At 39.5% G+C, this 21,066-nt stretch overlaps 1 protein-coding gene across 5 annotated transcripts in view; it reads right to left on the reverse strand.

Moving 5' to 3' along the window:
- Positions 1-21,066, reverse strand: part of LOC124135725 (organic cation transporter protein-like) — a 36,588-nt gene that overhangs the window by 4,514 nt on the left and 11,008 nt on the right. For 3 of the 5 annotated variants that reach the window (XM_046501227.2, XM_046501228.2, XM_046501226.2), the window contains 6 exons: positions 17,824-18,132; positions 17,390-17,524; positions 16,036-16,115; positions 15,213-15,330; positions 10,905-10,977; positions 679-8,380 (listed from right to left, as the gene is read on the reverse strand). In XM_046501227.2, the coding sequence (XP_046357183.1) occupies positions 8,228-8,380; positions 10,905-10,977; positions 15,213-15,330; positions 16,036-16,115; positions 17,390-17,524; positions 17,824-18,132 (868 nt within the window). In that variant the 3' untranslated portion in view covers positions 679-8,227. Of the gene's footprint in view, positions 1-678; positions 8,381-10,904; positions 10,978-15,212; positions 15,331-16,035; positions 16,116-17,389; positions 17,525-17,823; positions 18,133-21,066 lie in introns of those variants that run through there. The other 2 variants (XM_046501225.2, XR_007221013.1) reach the window with 2 other exon arrangements.

Here is a 21,066-nt window from a genome sequence, read left to right on the forward strand (position 1 = left end):
TGTCATGTTTCATGTAACTGAGATACAATGAATGTCATGTTACATGTAACTGAGATACAATGAATGCCATGTTACATGTAACTGTGATACAATGAATGCCATGTTTCATGTAACTGAGATACAATGAATGCCATGTTTCATGTAACTGATATACAATGAATGTCATGTTACATGTAACTGAGATACAATGAATGCCATGTTACATGTAACTGAGATAAATGGATGCCATGTTACATGTAACTGAGATAAATGGATGCCATGTTACATGTAACTGTGATAAATGGATGCCATGTTACATGTAACTGAGATAAATGGATGCCATGTTACATGTAACTGAGATACAATGGATGCCATGTTACATGTAACTGAGATACAATGAATGTCATGTTACATGTAACTGAGATACAATGGATGCCATGTTACATGTAACTGTGATACAATGGATGCCATGTTACATGTAACTGAGATACAATGAATGTCATGTTACATGTAACTGAGATACAATGGATGCCATGTTACATGTAACTGTGATACAATGAATGTCATGTTACATGTAACTGAGATACAATGAATGCCATGTTACATGTAACTGAGATACAATGAATGCCATGTTACATGTAACTGAGATACAATGGATGCCATGTTACATGTAACTGTGATACAATGGATGCCATGTTACATGTAACTGAGATACAATGAATGTCATGTTACATGTAACTGAGATACAATGAATGTCATGTTACATGTAACTGAGATACAATGAATGCCATGTTACATGTAACTGTGATACAATGAATGCCATGTTTCATGTAACTGAGATACAATGAATGCCATGTTTCATGTAACTGATATACAATGAATGTCATGTTACATGTAACTGAGATACAATGAATGCCATGTTACATGTAACTGAGATAAATGGATGCCATGTTACATGTAACTGAGATAAATGGATGCCATGTTACATGTAACTGAGATAAATGGATGCCATGTTACATGTAACTGAGATACAATGGATGCCATGTTACATGTAACTGTGATACAATGGATGCCATGTTACGTGTAACTAAGATACAGCGAGTGCCTATATATGAAATAAATACTGTCAATAAATATGCAAACAGATCTTAACATTAACACCTTGTACTATATGACATTAAATTATATCACACATTCAGGAATGTCATGAAAGGGACTTTCAGAAATATATATTGAAATGAAGGCATTTCTCTTCTCAAAACACATCGCTCACAACATCTGAAGTGCCTGCTAATATCCCCAAGTTCATGAAATCCTCGACACTACTGATTGTTTTTGTACAAAAGAATAGAAACATGCATTGTTAGCCACTTCACATGCTATTTAAAAAAGAGGTGCTGTCTATAATAAATAGTAACTACAAGCATTTCACAAATTGTTAGAGACAAACAAATATATGTTAGTGAGTGAGCGACGTCAGTTTTATGCAGCTAATAGGAATATACCAGCGATATCAAGGCATGAAAAGCATAGCAAAGGGGGTCATGGGGCCCTTTACTCCTATAGAAATTGAACCAGGGGTCCCTACAGTTAACATGTGACCAAGAACCCTTTGACCCTCATGTTTAATTTGGAACACCCATTAGCACTATTTCTTTTAAAAACCATCAAAATAGAATTTGAGATTTATGAACTCCAAATAACAAACATATCAACAAAAAACAACAAAACAAAACACCGGCAAGATTCTATGGGTAAAAAATCCGTATCCAAAATGCTTTGTAGCTCACCTGAAGTTTTCAGTACCTTAAGCATCATAAATCAAATTATACATGCATGAAAAGCAACACTGTGCAACTAAAACCTCCCTATTCATATAATACCTTTGTTGAGATCATCAATGCTTTGCTTGATATATTGTCATATATCATAAAAGCCATGATATGAGGTTGATAGAACCTTTGGTTCTGGTACCCTATAAACAAAAAATCAAGAATACATGCCAATACATTATATGCATAACAAATAACATTGTCTATCAACAAAACTAGAGCTTACATATTCCAAATAACAGAATTTTGATTCAGCATTACGTATGAGAGTTTGCGTGAGTCTTGTTTTGTGCCACTGTGAAGGATATTCAAGTTATCTCATGTATACCAGCTTATGGATGTCTGCTGGTCTTTGTTGAGAACGCTGAACGCCGTGATATAACTGGAATACTGTTTAAAGCGGCGTTAAACCCAGCTCACTGACATTCACTGAGAACACTGAACCCTTCTTTTAGGTAGCTATTTTAAACATCTACCTGAGTTTATCAAGCCACCAAAATACAAAAAGAGTGTCATGGTCAATACTACTGCTCCAGAGATACTTGTTTACTTCCTCAAAAACTGAAGTCTAAATCTACCAAAACATACTTCAAGACCTTGACCTAAATCAAGGCAATTTGTTAAGATCCAGGAAGGCCCCAAATCTCGGGATTGTACAAGTCAAAGTCACATTAACCGGCAACAATAGATGAATCCTGACCTTAACGTTTGACTAATCTTGACCAAACCCTCTTCAAAGCAGGGGGCTTTCCTAGAGACGTTTCACACCAAACCTTCTTCAAAGCTGGGGGCTTTCCTGGAGACGTTGCATACCAAGATTAATTATAATTGCATTAATTTTTCTAAGAAAGTGTAACCACATCTTTTTGGTTATGCGATTTGGACAAAGTCCATGGAAGAACAATCTCTACTGTCATAATCTTTGAGCGAAAGTCAGCAGCAAAATAACTGATGGCGTGGTGGTCAAATTCCAAGAAAAACTGACAGCAGCTCTGTTTCACGGCACGGCTAATTAATGCAACTGAGAAAAAACAAGTATCCTTGATGATTTGACTTTTTGTCTCGGATTCTCGGCTGCAGTGCTACACATGGATGATAGATTGACTTAAAATATATTCTGATAAAGGACAATGTTGCGCAGTGAACACAAAAATAGACCAGCAGCATCCTTATTGTGGGCGGAAAGAACAAAGAGGCACATGTCACACATATTTAGCAATTTGGTGAAACAGAATGCTGGCTCGGCTGAGGGTCACAGAGAGGTCACCTCACAGACAGTGTCGTGAGTATTACAGTCACTACACAATGGTGTAAATGTTCAACTCCTCAATCATCAGATTCTCACAGAAAACATCCTTACATCCAGTGCATCAATCAGATCCTCGACTACTCATGATAAAGGATCTTTATATGAAATCAAAATTACAGCAACTTTACATCCACAAAAATAGATATTCTTTCTCATTATTGTTCGTGTATACAAAATAAATAAAATAGCAAAACTCTCTAAAAATAATACTTTACTGTACTCTGCAACAATAAACACAACCACAGGGAACCATTGCAACAGCAACAACCTTTGAAATCCCATCATTATCAGACATAATATAATCCCAAGAAATAATAAAAACAAGGTGTTTGCAGCTACTTGAAAAAACTGCAGCAGCCTCGTCACCATTGTTCACTGCTATTTCCTCCAAGCTCCCAAAACATTAACATGCCATGTACTTCCCCTCCAACAACATAACTTCCCGACCTTGAACTTAATCAAGATAACTTTTAAAGATAAGAAAAAAGAATCCAAGTGTAAGAATTGTATAAAAAAAGTGTAACAGTACTTGCAACCATGTTTGACAATATCCTCAAGATAGGGGCCTTGGCCTTGACCTTGACACATCACAAACAGTTCATGTGGAAGGATAAGGCCCTAGACACATCACAAACAGTTCATGCGGTAGGACAAGGCCCTAGACACATCACGAACAGTTCATGTGGAAGGATAAGGCCCTAGACACATCACAAACAGTTCATGCGGTAGGACAAGGCCCTAGACACATCACGAACAGTTCATGTGGAAGGATAAGGCCCTAGACACATCACAAACAGTTCATGCGGTAGGACAAGGCCCTAGACACATCATGAACAGTTCATGTGGTAGGACAAGGCCCTAGACACATCACAAACAGTTCATATGGTAGGATAAGGCCCTAGACACATCACAAACAGTTCATGTTGTAGGATAAGGCCCTAGACACATCACAAACAGTTCATGTGGTAGGATAAGGCCCTAGACACATCACAAACAGTTCATGTGGTAGGATAAGGCCCTAGACACATCACAAACAGTTCATGTGGTAGGATAAGGCCCTAGACACATCACAAACAGTTCATGTGGAAGGAGAAGGCCCTAGACACATCACAAACAGTTCATGTGGTAGGATAATGCCCTAGACACATCACAAACAGTTCATGTGGGAGGGATAAGGCCCTAGACACATCACAAACAGTTCATGTGGAAGGACAAGGCCCTAGACACATCACAAACAGTTCATGTGGTAGGATAAGGCCCTAGACACATCACAAACAGTTCATGTGGTAGGATAAGGCCCTAGACACATCACAAACAGTTCATGTGGTAGGAAAAGGCCCTAGACACATCACAAACAGTTCATGTGGGAGGGATAAGGCCCTAGACACATCACAAACAGTTCATGTGGAAGGACAAGGCCCTAGACACATCACAAACAGTTCATGTGGTAGGATAAGGCCCTAGACACATCACAAACAGTTCATGTGGTGGGATAAGGCCCTAGACACATCACAAACAGTTCATGTGGTAGGAAAAGGCCCTAGACACATCACAAACGGTTCATGTGGAAGGTTAAGGCCCTAGACACATCACAAACAGTTCATGTGGTAGGATAAGGCCCTAGACACATCACAAACAGTTCATGTCGTAGGATAAGGCCCTAGACAAATCACAAACAGTTCATGTGGTAGGACAAGGCCCTAGACACATCACAAACAGTTCATGTGGTAGGATAAGGCCCTAGACACATTACAAACAGTTCATGTGGTAGGATAAGGCCCTAGACACATCACAAACAGTTCATGTGGTAGGACAAGGCCCTAGACACATCACAAACAGTTCATGTGGTAGGATAAGGCCCTAGACACATCACAAACAGTTCATGTGGTAGGATAAGGCCCTAGACACATCACAAACAGTTCATGTGGTAGGATAAGGCCCTAGACACATCACGAACAGTTCATGTGGTAGGACAAGGCCTTAGACACATCACAAACAGTTCATGTGGTAGGATAAGGCCCTAGACACATCACAAACAGTTCATGTGGTAGGATAAGGCCCTAGACACATCACAAACAGTTCATGTGGTAGGACAAGGCCCTAGACACATCACAAACAGTTCATGTGGTAGGATAAGGCCCTAGACACATCACAAACAGTTCATGTGGTAGGATAACGCCCTAGACACATCACAAACAGTTCATGTCGTAGGATAAGGCCCTTGACACATCACAAACAGTTCATGTGGTAGGACAAGGCCCTAGACACATCACAAACAGTTCATGTGGTAGGACAAGGCCCCAGACACATCACAAACAGTTCATGTGGTAGGATAAGGCCCTAGACACATCACAAACAGTTCATGTCGTAGGATAAGGCCCTAGACAAATCACAAACAGTTCATGTGGTAGGACAAGGCCCTAGACACATCACAAACAGTTCATGTGGTAGGATAAGGCCCTAGACACATCAAAAACAGTTCATGTGGTAGGATAAGGCCCTAGACACATCACAAACAGTTCATGTGGTAGGACAAGGCCCTAAACACATCACAAACAGTTCATGTGGTAGGATAAGGCCCTAGACACATCACAAACAGTTCATGTGGTAGGACAAGGCCCTAGACACATCACAAACAGTTCATGTGGTAGGATAAGGCCCTAGACACATCACAAACAGTTCATGTGGTAGGACAAGGCCCTAGAAACATCAGGAACAGTTCATGTGGTAGGACAAGGCCCTAAACACATCACAAACAGTTCATGTGGTAGGATAAGGCCCTAGACACATCATGAACAATTCATGTGGTAGGACAAGGCCCTAGACACATCATGAACAGTTTATGTGGTAGGAAAAGGCCCTAGACACATCACAAACAGTTCATGTGGTAGGATAAGGCCCTAGACACATCACAAACAGTTCATGTGGTAGGACAAGGCCCTAGACACATCACAAACAGTTCATGTGGAAGGATAAGGCCCTAGACACATCACAAACAGTTCATGTGGTAGAATAAGGCCCTAGACACATCACAAACAGTTCATGTGGTAGGACAAGGCCCTAGAAACATCATGAACAGTTCATGTGGTAGGATAAGGCCCTAGACACATCACAAACAGTTCATGTGGTAGGATAAGGCCCTAGACACATCACAAACAGTTCATGTGGTAGGACAAGGCCCTAGACACATCACAAACAGTTCATGTGGTAGGATAAGGCCCTAGACACATCACAAACAGTTCATGTGGTAGGATAAGTCCCTGTACACATCACAAACAGTTCATGTGGGAGGATTGGTTAACTACAAGCCACGAAAGAGGCTCCTGCTTACAGAGGTTACTAGGTCTCGACACCCGACACTGATATAACCATGGTTACAGAGGTTACTAGGTCTTGACACCTGACACTGATATAACCTTGGTTACAGAGGTTACTAGGTCTCCACACCTGACACTGATATAACCATGGTTACAGAGGTTACAGGGTCTCCACACCTGACACTGATATAACCTTGGTTACAGAGGTTACTAGGTCTCCACACCTGACACTGATATAACCATGGTTACAGAGGTTACAGGGTCTCCACACCTGACACTGATATAACCTTGGTTACAGAGGTTACTAGGTCTCCACACCTGACACTGATATAACCATGGTTACAGAGGTTACTAGGTCTCGACACCTGACACTGATATAACCTTGGTTTACAAAACAGAATGTTGCCCTTAACCTTTGACTAATTTTGACAAAAGTCTTTTCAAAGCACGGCCCCATCCTCAAGTTTAATGGTAAATGCATTAATATTTCGAGGTAAAGTGTAAGCATAAACATATTGCTGAGATATGATATTTTGTGAAACAGACCTTTGATCTTCTCAGGGCATGTAACAAAAGAATGTTTATTGTAGGATATCCTCTACCATGTCTAATGTCAGTCATTGTTGCATCATAAGAGAAAGTATGATACAAATACACTGCACAATTACCTCAGAGGTGACCTTGACCTTTGACATAAATGCAATTGACACGTGAAATGTTAAGAAAGAAACCACTGACAAAGTTCCCCATCCAAGAGAAGGAATATACCAAGTTTAGTCATGTTAGTGTCAAATGTATAAATAATTTTGGATTAAGTGTAACCACAAACCTTTTTGTGATCCTCAAGACCACCTGACAGAAATACTGCACATGAAAAGTCACAGTGGCGGTCAAATTCCAACAAAACTTTACAGCAGTCCTGGGATGCTAATTACTTGATACAATTTGAAAATTATAAAAAAAACCCCAATTCATTATTGATTCCTTGCTTGGAACAAAAAACAACTAGTCATCCATGAAATCAAGTAATTGGTACAACACTCATTTTCACAACTAAAACTTCTTTGCACTGATGGAATGAAGATTTCCTAGTGCACAAGTGCTTTTCTCACAAACTGCTATCCTCAACCACTTCATTTAGGAATGCCACGTTGTCAGTTATTTATAAACATTGTTTTGAAGAATTAAGAAAGAAACAATCACAATGATTTATCTCACTGTAGAATAGTTACAATATTTAAAAAAAATCCTATTTAAGAAAAAAAGGTTTCTGGCTATTTAATGACCAAATATTTGAGTGTTATTCGTCAATAGGAGGTTTCAGATCATAACATACATCTGATACAAACAGACAAACAACATCACTGCAACTTTCCCAAATCCCATAGCTTCTGTTTGTCAGTGTAGCATGATTTAAATTGTTCTTTTATTTCTACTAAGTGATATGAATATTGTATTCAGACATATGTGTATAAATTCCATTGTTTCTAAATAGCATAGCAGTTGTAAATGCGTACAAATATAAAGGGAGTGATATAATTAGACATGTTAAGCATGAACAATATCAAAATAAATATTCTAAAAAGAGATGTTAGTCTACTGCCACCCAGTAGGCTGTAAAGTATAGGGGGATATGGTGGGTGAGTGTCAGTCAAGATGTTGGCTTCCTGTGCCAGCCCTTGAGGCTGTAAAGTATAGGTGGATATGGTGGGTGAGTGTCAGTCAAGATGTTAGTCTCCTGCCACCCAGTAGGCTGTAAAGTATAGGGGTATATGGTGGGTGAGTGTCAGTCAAGATGTTGGCTTCCTGTGCCAGCCCTCGATCTCCTCAATAGTTTCAGGAAGGGGGCGGTGCCGGGTCTCTGGAAGCAACAACACGACACCGGCGCCGATGATTGTCAGCACACCAAACACTACAAAGGGAAGCTCAGGGATCTTCTTTGCCTGTGGATGAAATAACCATCAGATATGGTTTGCAACTGTGTTAATACATAGAGAATACTTCACTCGTTAGATACCATTTATACAAAACGAGTGGACCTCCTATGGTATCTAACCGAGCGAAAGCGAGAAAGAATAGAAAGATCACGAGTTTCGAGTGTTTAAGTTCACGAGTATTCAAGTGTAAATACATAACAACTTTCGTTGCATTTGCGAAAATCTGGTTGCACATGAATATACCCAAATATGGGCATCATTGACATTTCTATGCATACATGATAACAACATGTTCCTGCTGTTGTGTGTGTAAACATTAATTCAAGCACATTGTTGTTAGTACGCAGGTCAACTGTAAGAAAACTCAAAGAGTCAATTAGTGCCGCCCTATGAATTCTCTTAATGCTAGGTCACTTGCACCGACGAGGCCCCTAGCTGTGCAATCAAAATGGTTCGCTTTAATTGATCTATCTGATGAATTTACATCTTGTCCATACAATTTTGGAAGAGGGAAATCAGAGTGCTCGCCAAAGACGGTTATGTTAACTGTATGACGCTATACTGTTCAAACTGTTCACTTTGAGTGATCTCATTGCGCAGTCATGTATGTTCATTCATAACCTACGCTTTCGGAAGCAATGACACAAAATACATTTTGAAGGGGACACTGATGGCATAACTGGAGCATCCAACGTAAGTCTAGATATCTGTCCAGATAGTTTAAACTGACTTCATTTCACCATGCTTAACTTTTTGCGTTAAATCAAAATGAAAGTTGTGAAATTGGTTGGATGCGTCACACTCATATGGAATCCTAAATCTATCGCTAGTCGTACGTTGCAAATGGAAGTAGCTCGATTATATAATGTCTGTAGTAGCTCCATACATAATGTCTGTAGTAGCTCTATATATAATGTCTGTAGTAGCTCTATATATGTCTGTAGTAGCTCTATATATAATGTCTGTAGTAGTTCTATACATGTCTGTAGTAGCTCTATATATGTCTGTAGTAGCTCTATATATGTCTGTAGTAGCTCTATACATAATGTCTGTAGTAGGTCTATATATACTGCTGTAGTAGCTCTATATATAATGTCTGTAGTAGCTCTATATATAATGTCTGTAGTAGCTCTATATATCATGTCTGTGGTAGCTCTATATATAATGTCTGTAGTAGCTCTATATATAATGTCTGTAGTAGCTCTATATATAATGTCTGTAGTAGCTCTATATATAATGTCTGTAGTAGCTCTATATATAATGTCTGTAGTAGCTCTATACATAATGTCTGTAGTAGCTCTATTATATAATGTCTATAGTAGCTCTATACATAATGTCTGTAGTAGCTCTATATATAATGTGTGTGGTAGCTCTATATAAAATGTCTGTAGTAGCTCTATATATAATGTCTGTAGTAGCTCTATATATAATGTCTGTAGTAGCTCTATATATAATGTCTGTAGTAGCTCTATATATGTCTGTAGTAGCTCTATATATAATGTCTGTAGTAGCTCTATATATAATGTCTGTAGTAGCTCTATATATAATGTCTGTAGTAGCTCTATATATAATGTCTGTAGTAGCTCTATATATAATGTTTGTAGTAGCTCTATATATGTCTGTAGTAGCTCTATATATGTCTGTAGTAGCTCTATATATGTCTGTAGTAGCTCTATATATAATGTCTGTAGTAGCTCTATATATGTCTATAGTAGCTCTATATATAATGTCTGTAGTAGCTCTATATATAATGTCTGTAGTAGCTCTATATATGTCTGTAGTAGCTCTATATATAATGTCTGTAGTAGCTCTATGCATAACTAAGATAGACCACAAAGCGAACTTGATGCTTGTGACTATCTTGTTTGGTTTAATAAAGTATGTGTAAATGTCTCTTGCTTTCATGAGATAACTTCATTTCTGCCTTGACGTTGTAAAAGTGAATGACGTCTAGTGATTTTTTTATGAATGCACAAAAAGTACAGATTTAGTATCTTACCAGCTGTATCTTTACTATGTGGGTAATAAAAGACAATAGGAGCTAGTCTTGTTTGTTTGTTGTATTTTTACTATGTGGGTAATAAAAGACAATAGGAGCTAGTCTTGTTTGTTTGTTGTATCTTGTTGTATCTTTACTATGTGGGTAATAAAAGACAATAGGAGCTAGTCTTGTTTGTTTGTTGTATCTTGTTGTATCTTTACTATGTGGGTAATAAAAGACAATAGGAGCTAGTCTTGTTTGTTTGTTGTTTGCCTCTTTTTATTCTCCAAAAGCTGTAGATAGGGAGCTGGGTGATAGGGTCGAGGCTGGACTATTTACTAGAGTGGGAATAGTTTCTCTGCCATTGCTTCAATACATACAATGTTTGCCAGACAAACTAATCTATGCCCAGTATGGAACACATGTATGTGCCATGTGCGGCTTAAAGTTAACATAAAACCTTAATAATAACTTATGGTAGTGACAAACTGTGTTGATAGATAACTGTAAGTTTCTACTGTTAGCAGTCAAAAACAAACATCCACTTACCACATACACTATGAGAGGAGCAGAAATGCTGCCTATATTCTCAAAGAAAGATGCTATCCCAACAGCCTGATTCCTGATCAAACAGAAACATTGATAACAGGTCAATGTACCAGGACAGGATTAAAGAACATGCAAGGGTTCAAACAGAAACATTGATAACAGGTCAATGTACCTGGACAGGATTAAACATGCAAGGGATCAAACAGAAACATTGATAACAGGTCAATGTACCAGGACAGGATTAAACATGCAAGGGATCAAACAGAAACATTGATAACAGGTCAATGTACCAGGACAGGATTAAACATGCAAGGGTTCAAACAGAAACATTGATAACAGGTCAATGTACCTGGACAGGATTAAACATGCAAGGGTTCAAACTGAAACATTGATAACAGGTCAATGTACCAGGACAGGATTAAACATGCAAGGGATCAAACAGAAACATTGATAACAGGTCAATGTACCAGGACAGGATTAAACATGCAAGGGTTCAAACTGACTCACATCAATGAGCATCATGGGCTCATTTGTTTCTCATCTTTACATTTTCAACCAAAGACGAGGAGTGTTTTAACTAACTTATGAACCATCTTATTGTAAGAAGAAAAAGACAGAATGAGAAAACATTGGGATATCTTACAGTGAAACAATACAGTTGTTACAGTAAAAAACTACTGCGATAACAGCTGGTTAGAATAGGCCACGTGCCTCATGACAAGTCATGACATGTAAGATTGAACACTCTTTCCTCACCTGCCCTGGTGGCTCCGTGGAAATAGTATGGATTACAATACTAAACATGATATGTGAGGCTGCATGTTCGATTCATGTTATTGGATTTTCATGTGAAAAGAATTTTAACCAGTTACAAATCAACCTATTGAAAGGCTGTTTATACAATTCAACTGTAAAACCTAGGTCTTACAGTTCAAATGTGACACCTCCAAGCATGTCTTACAATTCAAAAGTAAAATCTGTGAGCAGGTTTCACTTGAAAGTAATATACCTCTCACAAGGTTACTGTGAGATAGCAAGATACCTACAATGCTATAGGCAGAAGTGGAGTAGGTTAATCATGGAAATATGACATAATATTTTCAAATGATATTAGCTAGAGTGATTGAACATAGTGCAAATGGATACATGTGTCAGTCAGCAGTTTTTTATGGTTCAGTACATGTCACCCTTCCAAGAAGTAAGCAGCCCTCTTTTCTTTTGTATTTGGGAACCTCCCCATCTTCCAAGGACCCAGACTGAGAGTCTAAGATAGGACATATGTTTGCACAGATTTCATCTGAGGTAGGAAATGTGTTTGCTATCGACCTGTTTGTATGACTGGTTAATGTAGGCTTGGTCTGATTGGTTGTGCTTATGCAATCAGATTTAGCATTTTGTTCAGTGACAGACGGTAAGCTTATGCTAGCCTGTGCCATCATCAAGCCAGGCTACTGCAAGATGTAGGAAATAATGCCACTTGAAAATACCAAATACCAAATTAAAACTTGAATCAATACATTGGTAGGTAGTAGTGGGACGATACACCGATGCATCGATGGAGCACAATGTTTTACTTTTCGATACAAGTATCGATCACAATCACACACGAAGTAAAAAGTATTGATTCACATCTTAAATGTATTCTTTAATAAATGTTAAAGGGGCACTGATCTAACGCAATTCCCCGGGACTGGTTGTTGCCTTTGTTATTGTTTTTTCCCAGTGAATACCCGGATGTATAGCAGAAATCTAGACTAGTTCGCGACCTCTGCTGCGCCATTCGTAAGCGCATTAGTCACTTTTATGGGTAGTAATAAGGGCGTATGGTCACATTGATCAACAAAATGAAATACAGTTTTCGAGATAATAAAGAAATGTAGGTATCTTTGTGAGTAGCATCGGTAATGGTGACGAAGTTTTGATAAGTCACTTGCTTGGTAATTTTGCGATTTTCGTTTACACTATTTTGACTTGCAACACAAAGTATATATTTCACCTGAGCATATGCTTTTTTTATAGTGTGTATATTTTTTTACTGTCAAATGTGTAACAAATTTATTAAACGTCTAAATATTCAGTTATTTTACAAAGTGACTGAAAAACATTTCCATCTGTATTATTATGACAACGAATTCCAAACATTTTGATGTTTAATGTCATCACAAGAGACTGAAAATGTAACGTTGAAAAGTACATTTCTAAGTTGTTTGGCTTTTAATCCTACATAATAATCTGTTGTGATGTTTGTAGGCCCTTTTGATCGTCTTGATCAATCTGGACAGATTTTTTAGTCAAAATGACTGAAATATTTACACATTTTATAAATTGCCTGAGAGAATAACATTTTACAAATTGACGGTAATATATACATGCTTACAAAGGAAAAGACCTGTGACAACAACGTCTATCGCGCATTGAAGAATTTCCCAACCAAGACGTAGAGAAACAAGAACGAATCGGTTCAAATGAAGGAAAACAAAATGCAGATATCATAATTACAACCTACCAAATTTATGTGTATAAGTTTTAGGCAGCTTCCTTGTTCGAGGAATGTATCCGTGAATATCCACACAAAGGAACAATATCCCACTCGTCTGCAGCTGTACAAAGAAACTTATTCGATGTCACGTGTCTCAGTAACAATCAAATATTTTAAAAGATATATATCGTTTCGGGATATTATAACCCGTGTTCGTTTCTCAACTGATCGCTTGGATTGTTTCAGGTGTTTTACATAGGTGTCAAGTCTCAAAGGTCGGCTGAGAAAGCCCACGTGACAGCTATTTTCATAGCGTCCACGGTTCCTAAAATTTCCATTGAGTGATAGATAACAATGATCAATCAATCAACGTATTATCAGTTAACCCTTTGAACAAAGTATGTTGTTTTTACATCGGCACTTCACGCAAGGATATGAGTGTATTCCCTTTGTTTTAGTAAACCTAGACATGTAAACACTCACTCTTGACATATCCACTGTGCAAGATAACAGTGATTAATCAATCAACGTATTTTCTGTTAATCCTTTGATGACTAGGAACGATCCGTTGATTTACAAAAAAAGTAAATCAACTGATCATTCATCTCTTGCTGGGCTGCCACGTGCATATTACATAACACACATTTCACCTCACTTCAAACCTGGATTTAGATTGAATAATTACCCCAGACACAATAAATGCCAAATGGGAACCTTTGTCAGGTAATATAAGTGGTGCTACCACTAATTGTACCTGTAATAAATTCATTAACTGAGCATCAAGTGAATGACGACAAATACACAAGTGTAGGGTTATACGAGAAAACGTGGATGACAACAGGGGAGTAGTAATCGTATTATCGACGCAAGCCGAAATCCGAAAATGCTTTCACTGCATGGATACTGTTTTTAGTATTAAACTATAACCATCTGGGGTATTTCCAAATGACGACATCCGATGAGCTCCCTTGTTCTTTTTGTCTGTTTGTTTAGGCTGAAGAAATGAATTAACATGCGCCCTTTGTCGAAATCTTTATAGATCACAGTTAACCAATCAGTGTTCAAAAATGCGTAAAACAAATAGTGCCTCCAGCCCCCAAGTTTATTTAGCTGTCCTTGCAGACGGTACCCCAGTCTCTGGTCACGCTCAGTTGCGTTGCGTATCATCCGGGTACTCACGGGGGAAAAACAATAACAAAGGCAACAACCAGTCCGTTTGATCAGTGCCCCTTTAAGCACTAATTACTTGTGAAATAAGTAGTTAAATGAAAATATTTCATCCATTGCATCATACCTGACACTACCTACAGTAAATTATCAGTGTGCCAGGTTTCTGGCCATCCTGTCTATGAGAAGAGATGGCTTAAGCTTAAGAGCACATGCAAGTATCGTGATACGTATTGGATCGTGCAGTTGGTGTATAGTCCCAACTCTATTGGTAGGTGTATTATACATTGTAGCAGTATCTCGAGGGGTGTGTATTATAAGTTGTAGCATTATCACGAGGGGTACATGTGGTTTTATGTGTCTCGCGTTAGGTTTTATACCACTTATTTTAGATCACTTATTATCTGCAAAAAATGGCAGTCATGACAAACAAATCAAATCAAGTTATCACATGGAGAAACAGTATAGTTTTGAGGGGTCAGTGGTTCTTGTAATAAAGATGTTTATTGGCCTTGATGCCACTAACTACACCAGGTATTGGCTAGGCAAGCATAACAGCATGAAGAAATGTGTAACTTTCAAGGTGTTGTCTAAGCTATATTCCAGGGCACTGTATGGCACACACTATTTTATGACATCACTGAAGTCTTCCTGCAGCCTACCTGACAGAGGTGGGGAATATCTCGGCTGCAAGCAGGTAGATCGTGGAATAGGAGCCAGTGATGCCAAACTTCCCTATCATCAATATAGTCAGCTTCAGGTAGGATAACTCTTCACAGTCTGAAACAACACCACAACTATATTTACATTTGTATCATGTACGTCAGTTTCACCAATATTTCACAGAGCACAGCTATAGGCCCTGGACCAACAGATGTGTGTCATTTGGGTGACGTGTAGAACAATTGTATTTCAATGATGCACTCCCAACAAAATACTTTATACACCACAGCCATGTGGTGCATGTACCTCCAGATTTACACAGACACCGGCGTTGGGCTGCGTGGAAAGTGAAAAGCGTTCTTTGCATAATCTGTTAACTTTATAAACATGTGCTATTCATTCGACAGATGTAGGACTCATGACAGCACATTATCAGGATGTTCTCGCAGTAGAGTAGTGTCACAAGTCCTCTATCCGTCCATGAATAGCACGCATGTGTAAAAGTGAACATCTATTACAAAGAAACAGTTAAACTGCTGATATTATTAGATGAATTTAGCTAAACAAATAACTGCTGCTTCTGTTTGTTCAGATCTTTTTCATACATGGATTTCTGTTTATCAATAATTCATATTATGCAGTATAACTTCATGTCAAAACTGGCTGACAGAAATCTGCAAATTTTCTACAACCCTCCACAATTAAGAGCAAAAAGAAAAAAACAGAAAACAGAAAAAAACAGAAAAATCGCAGTTGTTTTGACCTGAAAACTAAAATCAAGAACTGCAAGTGACTATGTAAATTCTCTGTAAACAGACATACCTGCTGGAACAAAGATGGCCGCTATGTTGGTTACCCCACAGATCAACAGGAACACACACACTGGGACTCGACGCCCCAGCCTGGGAACAGAATCACGGACATGTCAGATCACTCTCTGATCATTACCACAAAACAGAACTCTGCTGTCCTTGTTTTGGATGAAGTAGAAATTAATTCCATGGCATTTCATTTGCTATCCAAGCAATTTGTTTTGCATTTCTACTGTTTCCGGATAATAGACTGGACAGGGCTTGTGTTGCATTGACACCATAGCTGGATCATTTAAACCAAGTTCAATTCTAGTCCCATGAATTTAACACAGTTTTGCAATAACCAAGTCTGATAACTGCTTGAGAAAGCATTTTCATTATACATGTCACCTATCAGTTAGTAAAATAATAAACCTGATTGCATAATACTATAACATGTTAAATACAGACTAGTTGCTAGCAGTAAACTATGTATTCGGGCTGGGACAGTTAACTCGGGTACTTGGGTCGGGTCGGGTCGAGTACCCACAGGACTACCCGGACACGTGGTATATCATGCGAAATATTGTTTATTGAAAATAACAATAAAACTCCATGGTTCCACTGCAGGCTTCTAATCTCCACATTTCTTTCTGACTATTCAGTCCTCTATCTATCTTTGATTAAAGATAAAGCTTCAGTCAACTTAAGTGTATACATGATCAGATAGTTTGTTACATGTATCTAAATAGTTTTGGCCAGGCCCATGTAAAACAATTTCCAATCAAACATTTTGTACCCAACTCAACAGCTGGTGCTCGGGAAGGGTCAGGTAATAAGGGGTCAGTTACCCAGGGAGCACATTTGGACTCATCCCAGCCCTACTATAGCTGGTTACCGGGAAGGGTCAGGTAATAAGGGGTCAGTTACCCAGGGAGCAAATTTGGACTCATCCCAGCCCTACTATAGCTGGTTACCGGGAAGGGTCAGGTAATAAGGGGTCAGTTACTCAGGGAGCACATTTGGACTCATCCCAGCCCTACTATAGCTGTGCCACTTGCAGATGTTCATGCGAAAACAGAGTGATTGAGTGAGTTAAAATTTTATGTCGCATAGGCATTATTTCAGTTATATAGCGACGAGACGCAAAAACAGAGCAAATTAAATACCTGAACATGTATCATTTACTCTTATCCTACAGGATATCTTATATGATTTAACACAGAAAACATCTTCTTTGTCATATAAGCATTAATGTTCATAAGACCAAAGTATTTTAAGAACTTAATCATCAAATGATAATGGCACAATTGACATAACAAGCAAAGTATTTGTAGACATTTTTTATACATTTCCATTGGACTGGTCACGTGACAGGAACCCACCAATTAATGACCAGCATACATATAGCATAGGCTGGGATCTCAACAGCTCCCATCAGACACAGGTTGAGGTATGGGTTGCCATGGAGATTAGGAGTACTGAAGGACAACCCAAAGTAACTTAAACTGTTCACAAAACTGAAAAGGAGAAAATTACCTGTAAGCATGTTAGCATATCATGAAAACAAACAGTTGAACTACATGCTAAGATAAGATAATGCTTGATAAGATAAGACAAACTACATGCTGACAGACTATTCTTTCATTATTAAAGAAAACATTGAACAAATTAAATGAATTTATCATCATGGAGAATGTATAAGGTTTCAAAACAATTCCTTGAAACTTTTAACAGTTATAACACATATGCACCAACTTTAATTAATCTTATAGTAAAATTCAGAAAAAATGTTCTTAATACCTCAACTCATACTTACAATAAATACCACATTAGTATTGCATAGAGTCTGATACGGGGTGTCTTCACGAGATCTAGAATCCCAGGCAGAGTTTTACTGTTGCTAGCACTGGTCACACTATTCTCCTGGGTATTCAAAGGGTCGGACGCCTTGCCCTGCCCACCAGCCTCTGCCTGGCCACTAAGACCTGTCGGTGAACTAGAGGGTTCGAGCAACTCCACCATGTTGGATGGAAGTTTGTTTAACTTGACTGCCCATCTTATCACAGCTTTGGCTTTTCTTATTTTCTTCTGAGAAAGTAGCCATGGCAGAGATTCTGGGAGACACCTGAAGTGGAAATGTGAAATTTAAAAAACCCATGAAAAACAATCCAAAAATGTTGTATTTACTACTAACTGCTGTGTGGATACATCACATGATAACCAAAGGGTTTAAAACATAATATACTCTCCAAAAGAACAACAGAAGATGACAGCAATACAAAGAGGATGCTGGTGATGGTAATGGATGGATAAGGAGAGGAAGGACGAGGTGTAATGTCACAATCAACAGACCATTGCATTGGTGGTGTATTGTAAGGGTGTAAACAACCAAGAAAGACGACATGGTCATGTAGTGAAAAAATGAATGTTTAAGATGACTTGATCAAAACTGGGTCATGGTCTAGCATGGTCCACATGCAATGTTTTGGTTGTGTTGGGATGTTTCAGTTCCAAAACCATTTCATCTCTGGCAGTCATCTCTCAAAGCTGATCTTTCTTCATAACATTTATATTTCATGATCCCCAACTCTGGAACTTCAGGAACTTGATTTGGCTTGTGCAGGTGCATGTGGACCATGTGGACATGAAAACGTAGTTGCACCAGACAAAAGCAGGTTGCACCCTGGTCCCCTAAATGTATGAAAGTTGAAACATAGAGGCATAAACTAGTAACAAATAAATAAAATCTCAGGTCTCTGATGACTGTGTCATGATTTTACATAAATAATGACGTATTGCTGTAAAACATAATATTCCTCTGCAACAGAATGCAATTATCCCAGGATACCCCCTTTTGTGTTTTGTTGGTTTGGCCAGAGCACAGACTAGACAAGACTGCCACTTCATCTTCAACCCATGGGTGTGTTCAACTTCACTAGTCTGATTACAGGTAAGGCTAGGTCGCAAAGTACATTGCAACTTTAGGTACTCAAAAGATCGGTAACCGTAGTTGCCCTCGCGATATGTAGTAGAAAGGACAAAACATGCAGGAGTAACAGTGTGTCTGATGGCAGTCACTCCGTTCCCAACTCGTCAACGGCGACGTGGAGGTGCAAATAATTGTCGGGCGAGGACGAGAGGACGCAGTTAGTGGACTCTGTAGACATCCTCAACGGACAGATCTCTGAGGTAGAAGTTGGTGAAAGTAGTGTCAGTTTGCTAAAAACAACGTCGGACATTGTCTGTGATGGAGTTCTTGGTGTGGAGTGCCATCGTGGACACCAACGCCCGAATTTGATGTAGATTGGAGGCTCTAGGTGGATCCAGTCCTGTATGGGTGTAAGCCTGGTTGGTTTGTTGTTTTATGCCGCACTCAGCAATATTCCAGCTATATGACGGCAGTCTGTAAATAATCGAGTCTGGACCAGACAATCCAGTGATTGATATCATGAGCATCGATCCACGTAATTGGGATCGATGCCATGCTTCAACCAAGTCAGCGAACCTGACCACCTGGTCCCGAAAGTCACCTCTGACGACAAGCATAGTCGCCTTCTACTTCAAGCATGGGTTGCTGAAGACCTTTTCTACCCCGGATCTTCATGTAGGCCTGGAGAACTGTGGAGTGCAACCAGGAGGACAACATATTCTTGGAAATATTCCTGCAACCATCCCATTACGTTGACGCTGAAAATAACTAGTGATGAGGAATATAACGGTGTAACGCACATACTGGGCAAAGTGAGATGTCCTCTTTGTCACTGGACCCGACGATATTAGTGAAGGTGCAATCCAACTGGCCAGGCAATTGGCTCTTAGCGATAAAATCCAACGTTAAGCCAAGATGTACCTCTGTATAACATTTCTAAACTTGATCTGAGCATGTAGTTCACTGGCATGTGCTGCAGTGGTCAAAGACAGTGGAAAGGCAATTTTCTGAGAAAGAGGTACCGATCTCGCTGCCATGACAGGTTCATGGGGAGAAACCAGGAGACGGCGTAGAACCAGATCTAGATCCCATGCCGGTGGGTTGGGTGAAGGGGCGAAACCTCAGTCGCTGATCAGCGTTACAGTAAGCACATAGTATGGCTGTGAGTTCCGGAGCAGTGGTGGGTAGCCTGGGAGGCGCCAAGGACCGAGTTAATCATGGAGAAGTAACTAGCAATGGTGCCGCCTGACAAATGCTTCAGCTCCCATAAGAAAACTAAGAAGTCTGCTATGAATGGAGTTGTCGCCAAAGTTGGATCCATATCATGTTGATGGCAACAATTCTTGAAACATAACCATTTCTGGTCTTACAGAATATACAAAGAGAGTGGTGCATCTGACAGATAGAGAGAGCTGTTGCCATTGAGAAACCCATGTCCAACCCGTGTAGATCCCACGACTTTGGGCATGGGTTTGGTCGACAAGTTTGTGGATTTCTGAGCCGACTGTGAAACATGGTGAGTTTTCATTCTAGCTCTCCTGTGAGTTGGGAGCAGATGGGGAACCATGTCCGACTGGGCCAATAAGACGCCGCCAAAAGAAGCCGGATGTCCATCATGGACACCAGTTTTTGGAGAACTCCAGGAAGTAGCTCCAGAGGTGAAAAAGCCTACGCGTTTAGGCCGTTCGACTCGATGGAGAGACCTTGTGATCCCAAGCCAGATTGTCCATTTGGTGGCATGTGGAGAACAAGTCAAAGTTTGGGTGGCTGAAGTGCAGGGATATCATCCAGAAAGTGTCTGGGTGCAGCTGCCACTTCGTGCAAGCTGACTGACCGGGGCGAGAGAGTGTTGGCAAGAATGTTGTAGATACCCTGTGTGTGACGAGCTTATGCTTCCAAAAGGTATTGTCTATGAGACTGCAGAATGTGAACATGAGATCAAAGTGACTCTGCGTGTGAGTGGATCCCAGCTGATTAATGTAATGAGCGACTGAGACATTGTCTGTCGCTATCATAAGACAAGATCCCTGCAGGATCATCTTCCACATCATGGCCAACACAACGGATGGAAAATTCAAGCCAGAAGGTGTCCTGTAAGCTCCAAGTGTTGTCTGGGTAGGGCAGTGGAGT

Source organism: Haliotis rufescens, unplaced genomic scaffold (genome assembly GCF_023055435.1).
Source record: "Haliotis rufescens isolate VD_foot unplaced genomic scaffold, xgHalRufe1.0.p SCAF_1, whole genome shotgun sequence".
NCBI classification, from domain to species: Eukaryota; Metazoa; Mollusca; class Gastropoda; order Lepetellida; family Haliotidae; genus Haliotis; species Haliotis rufescens.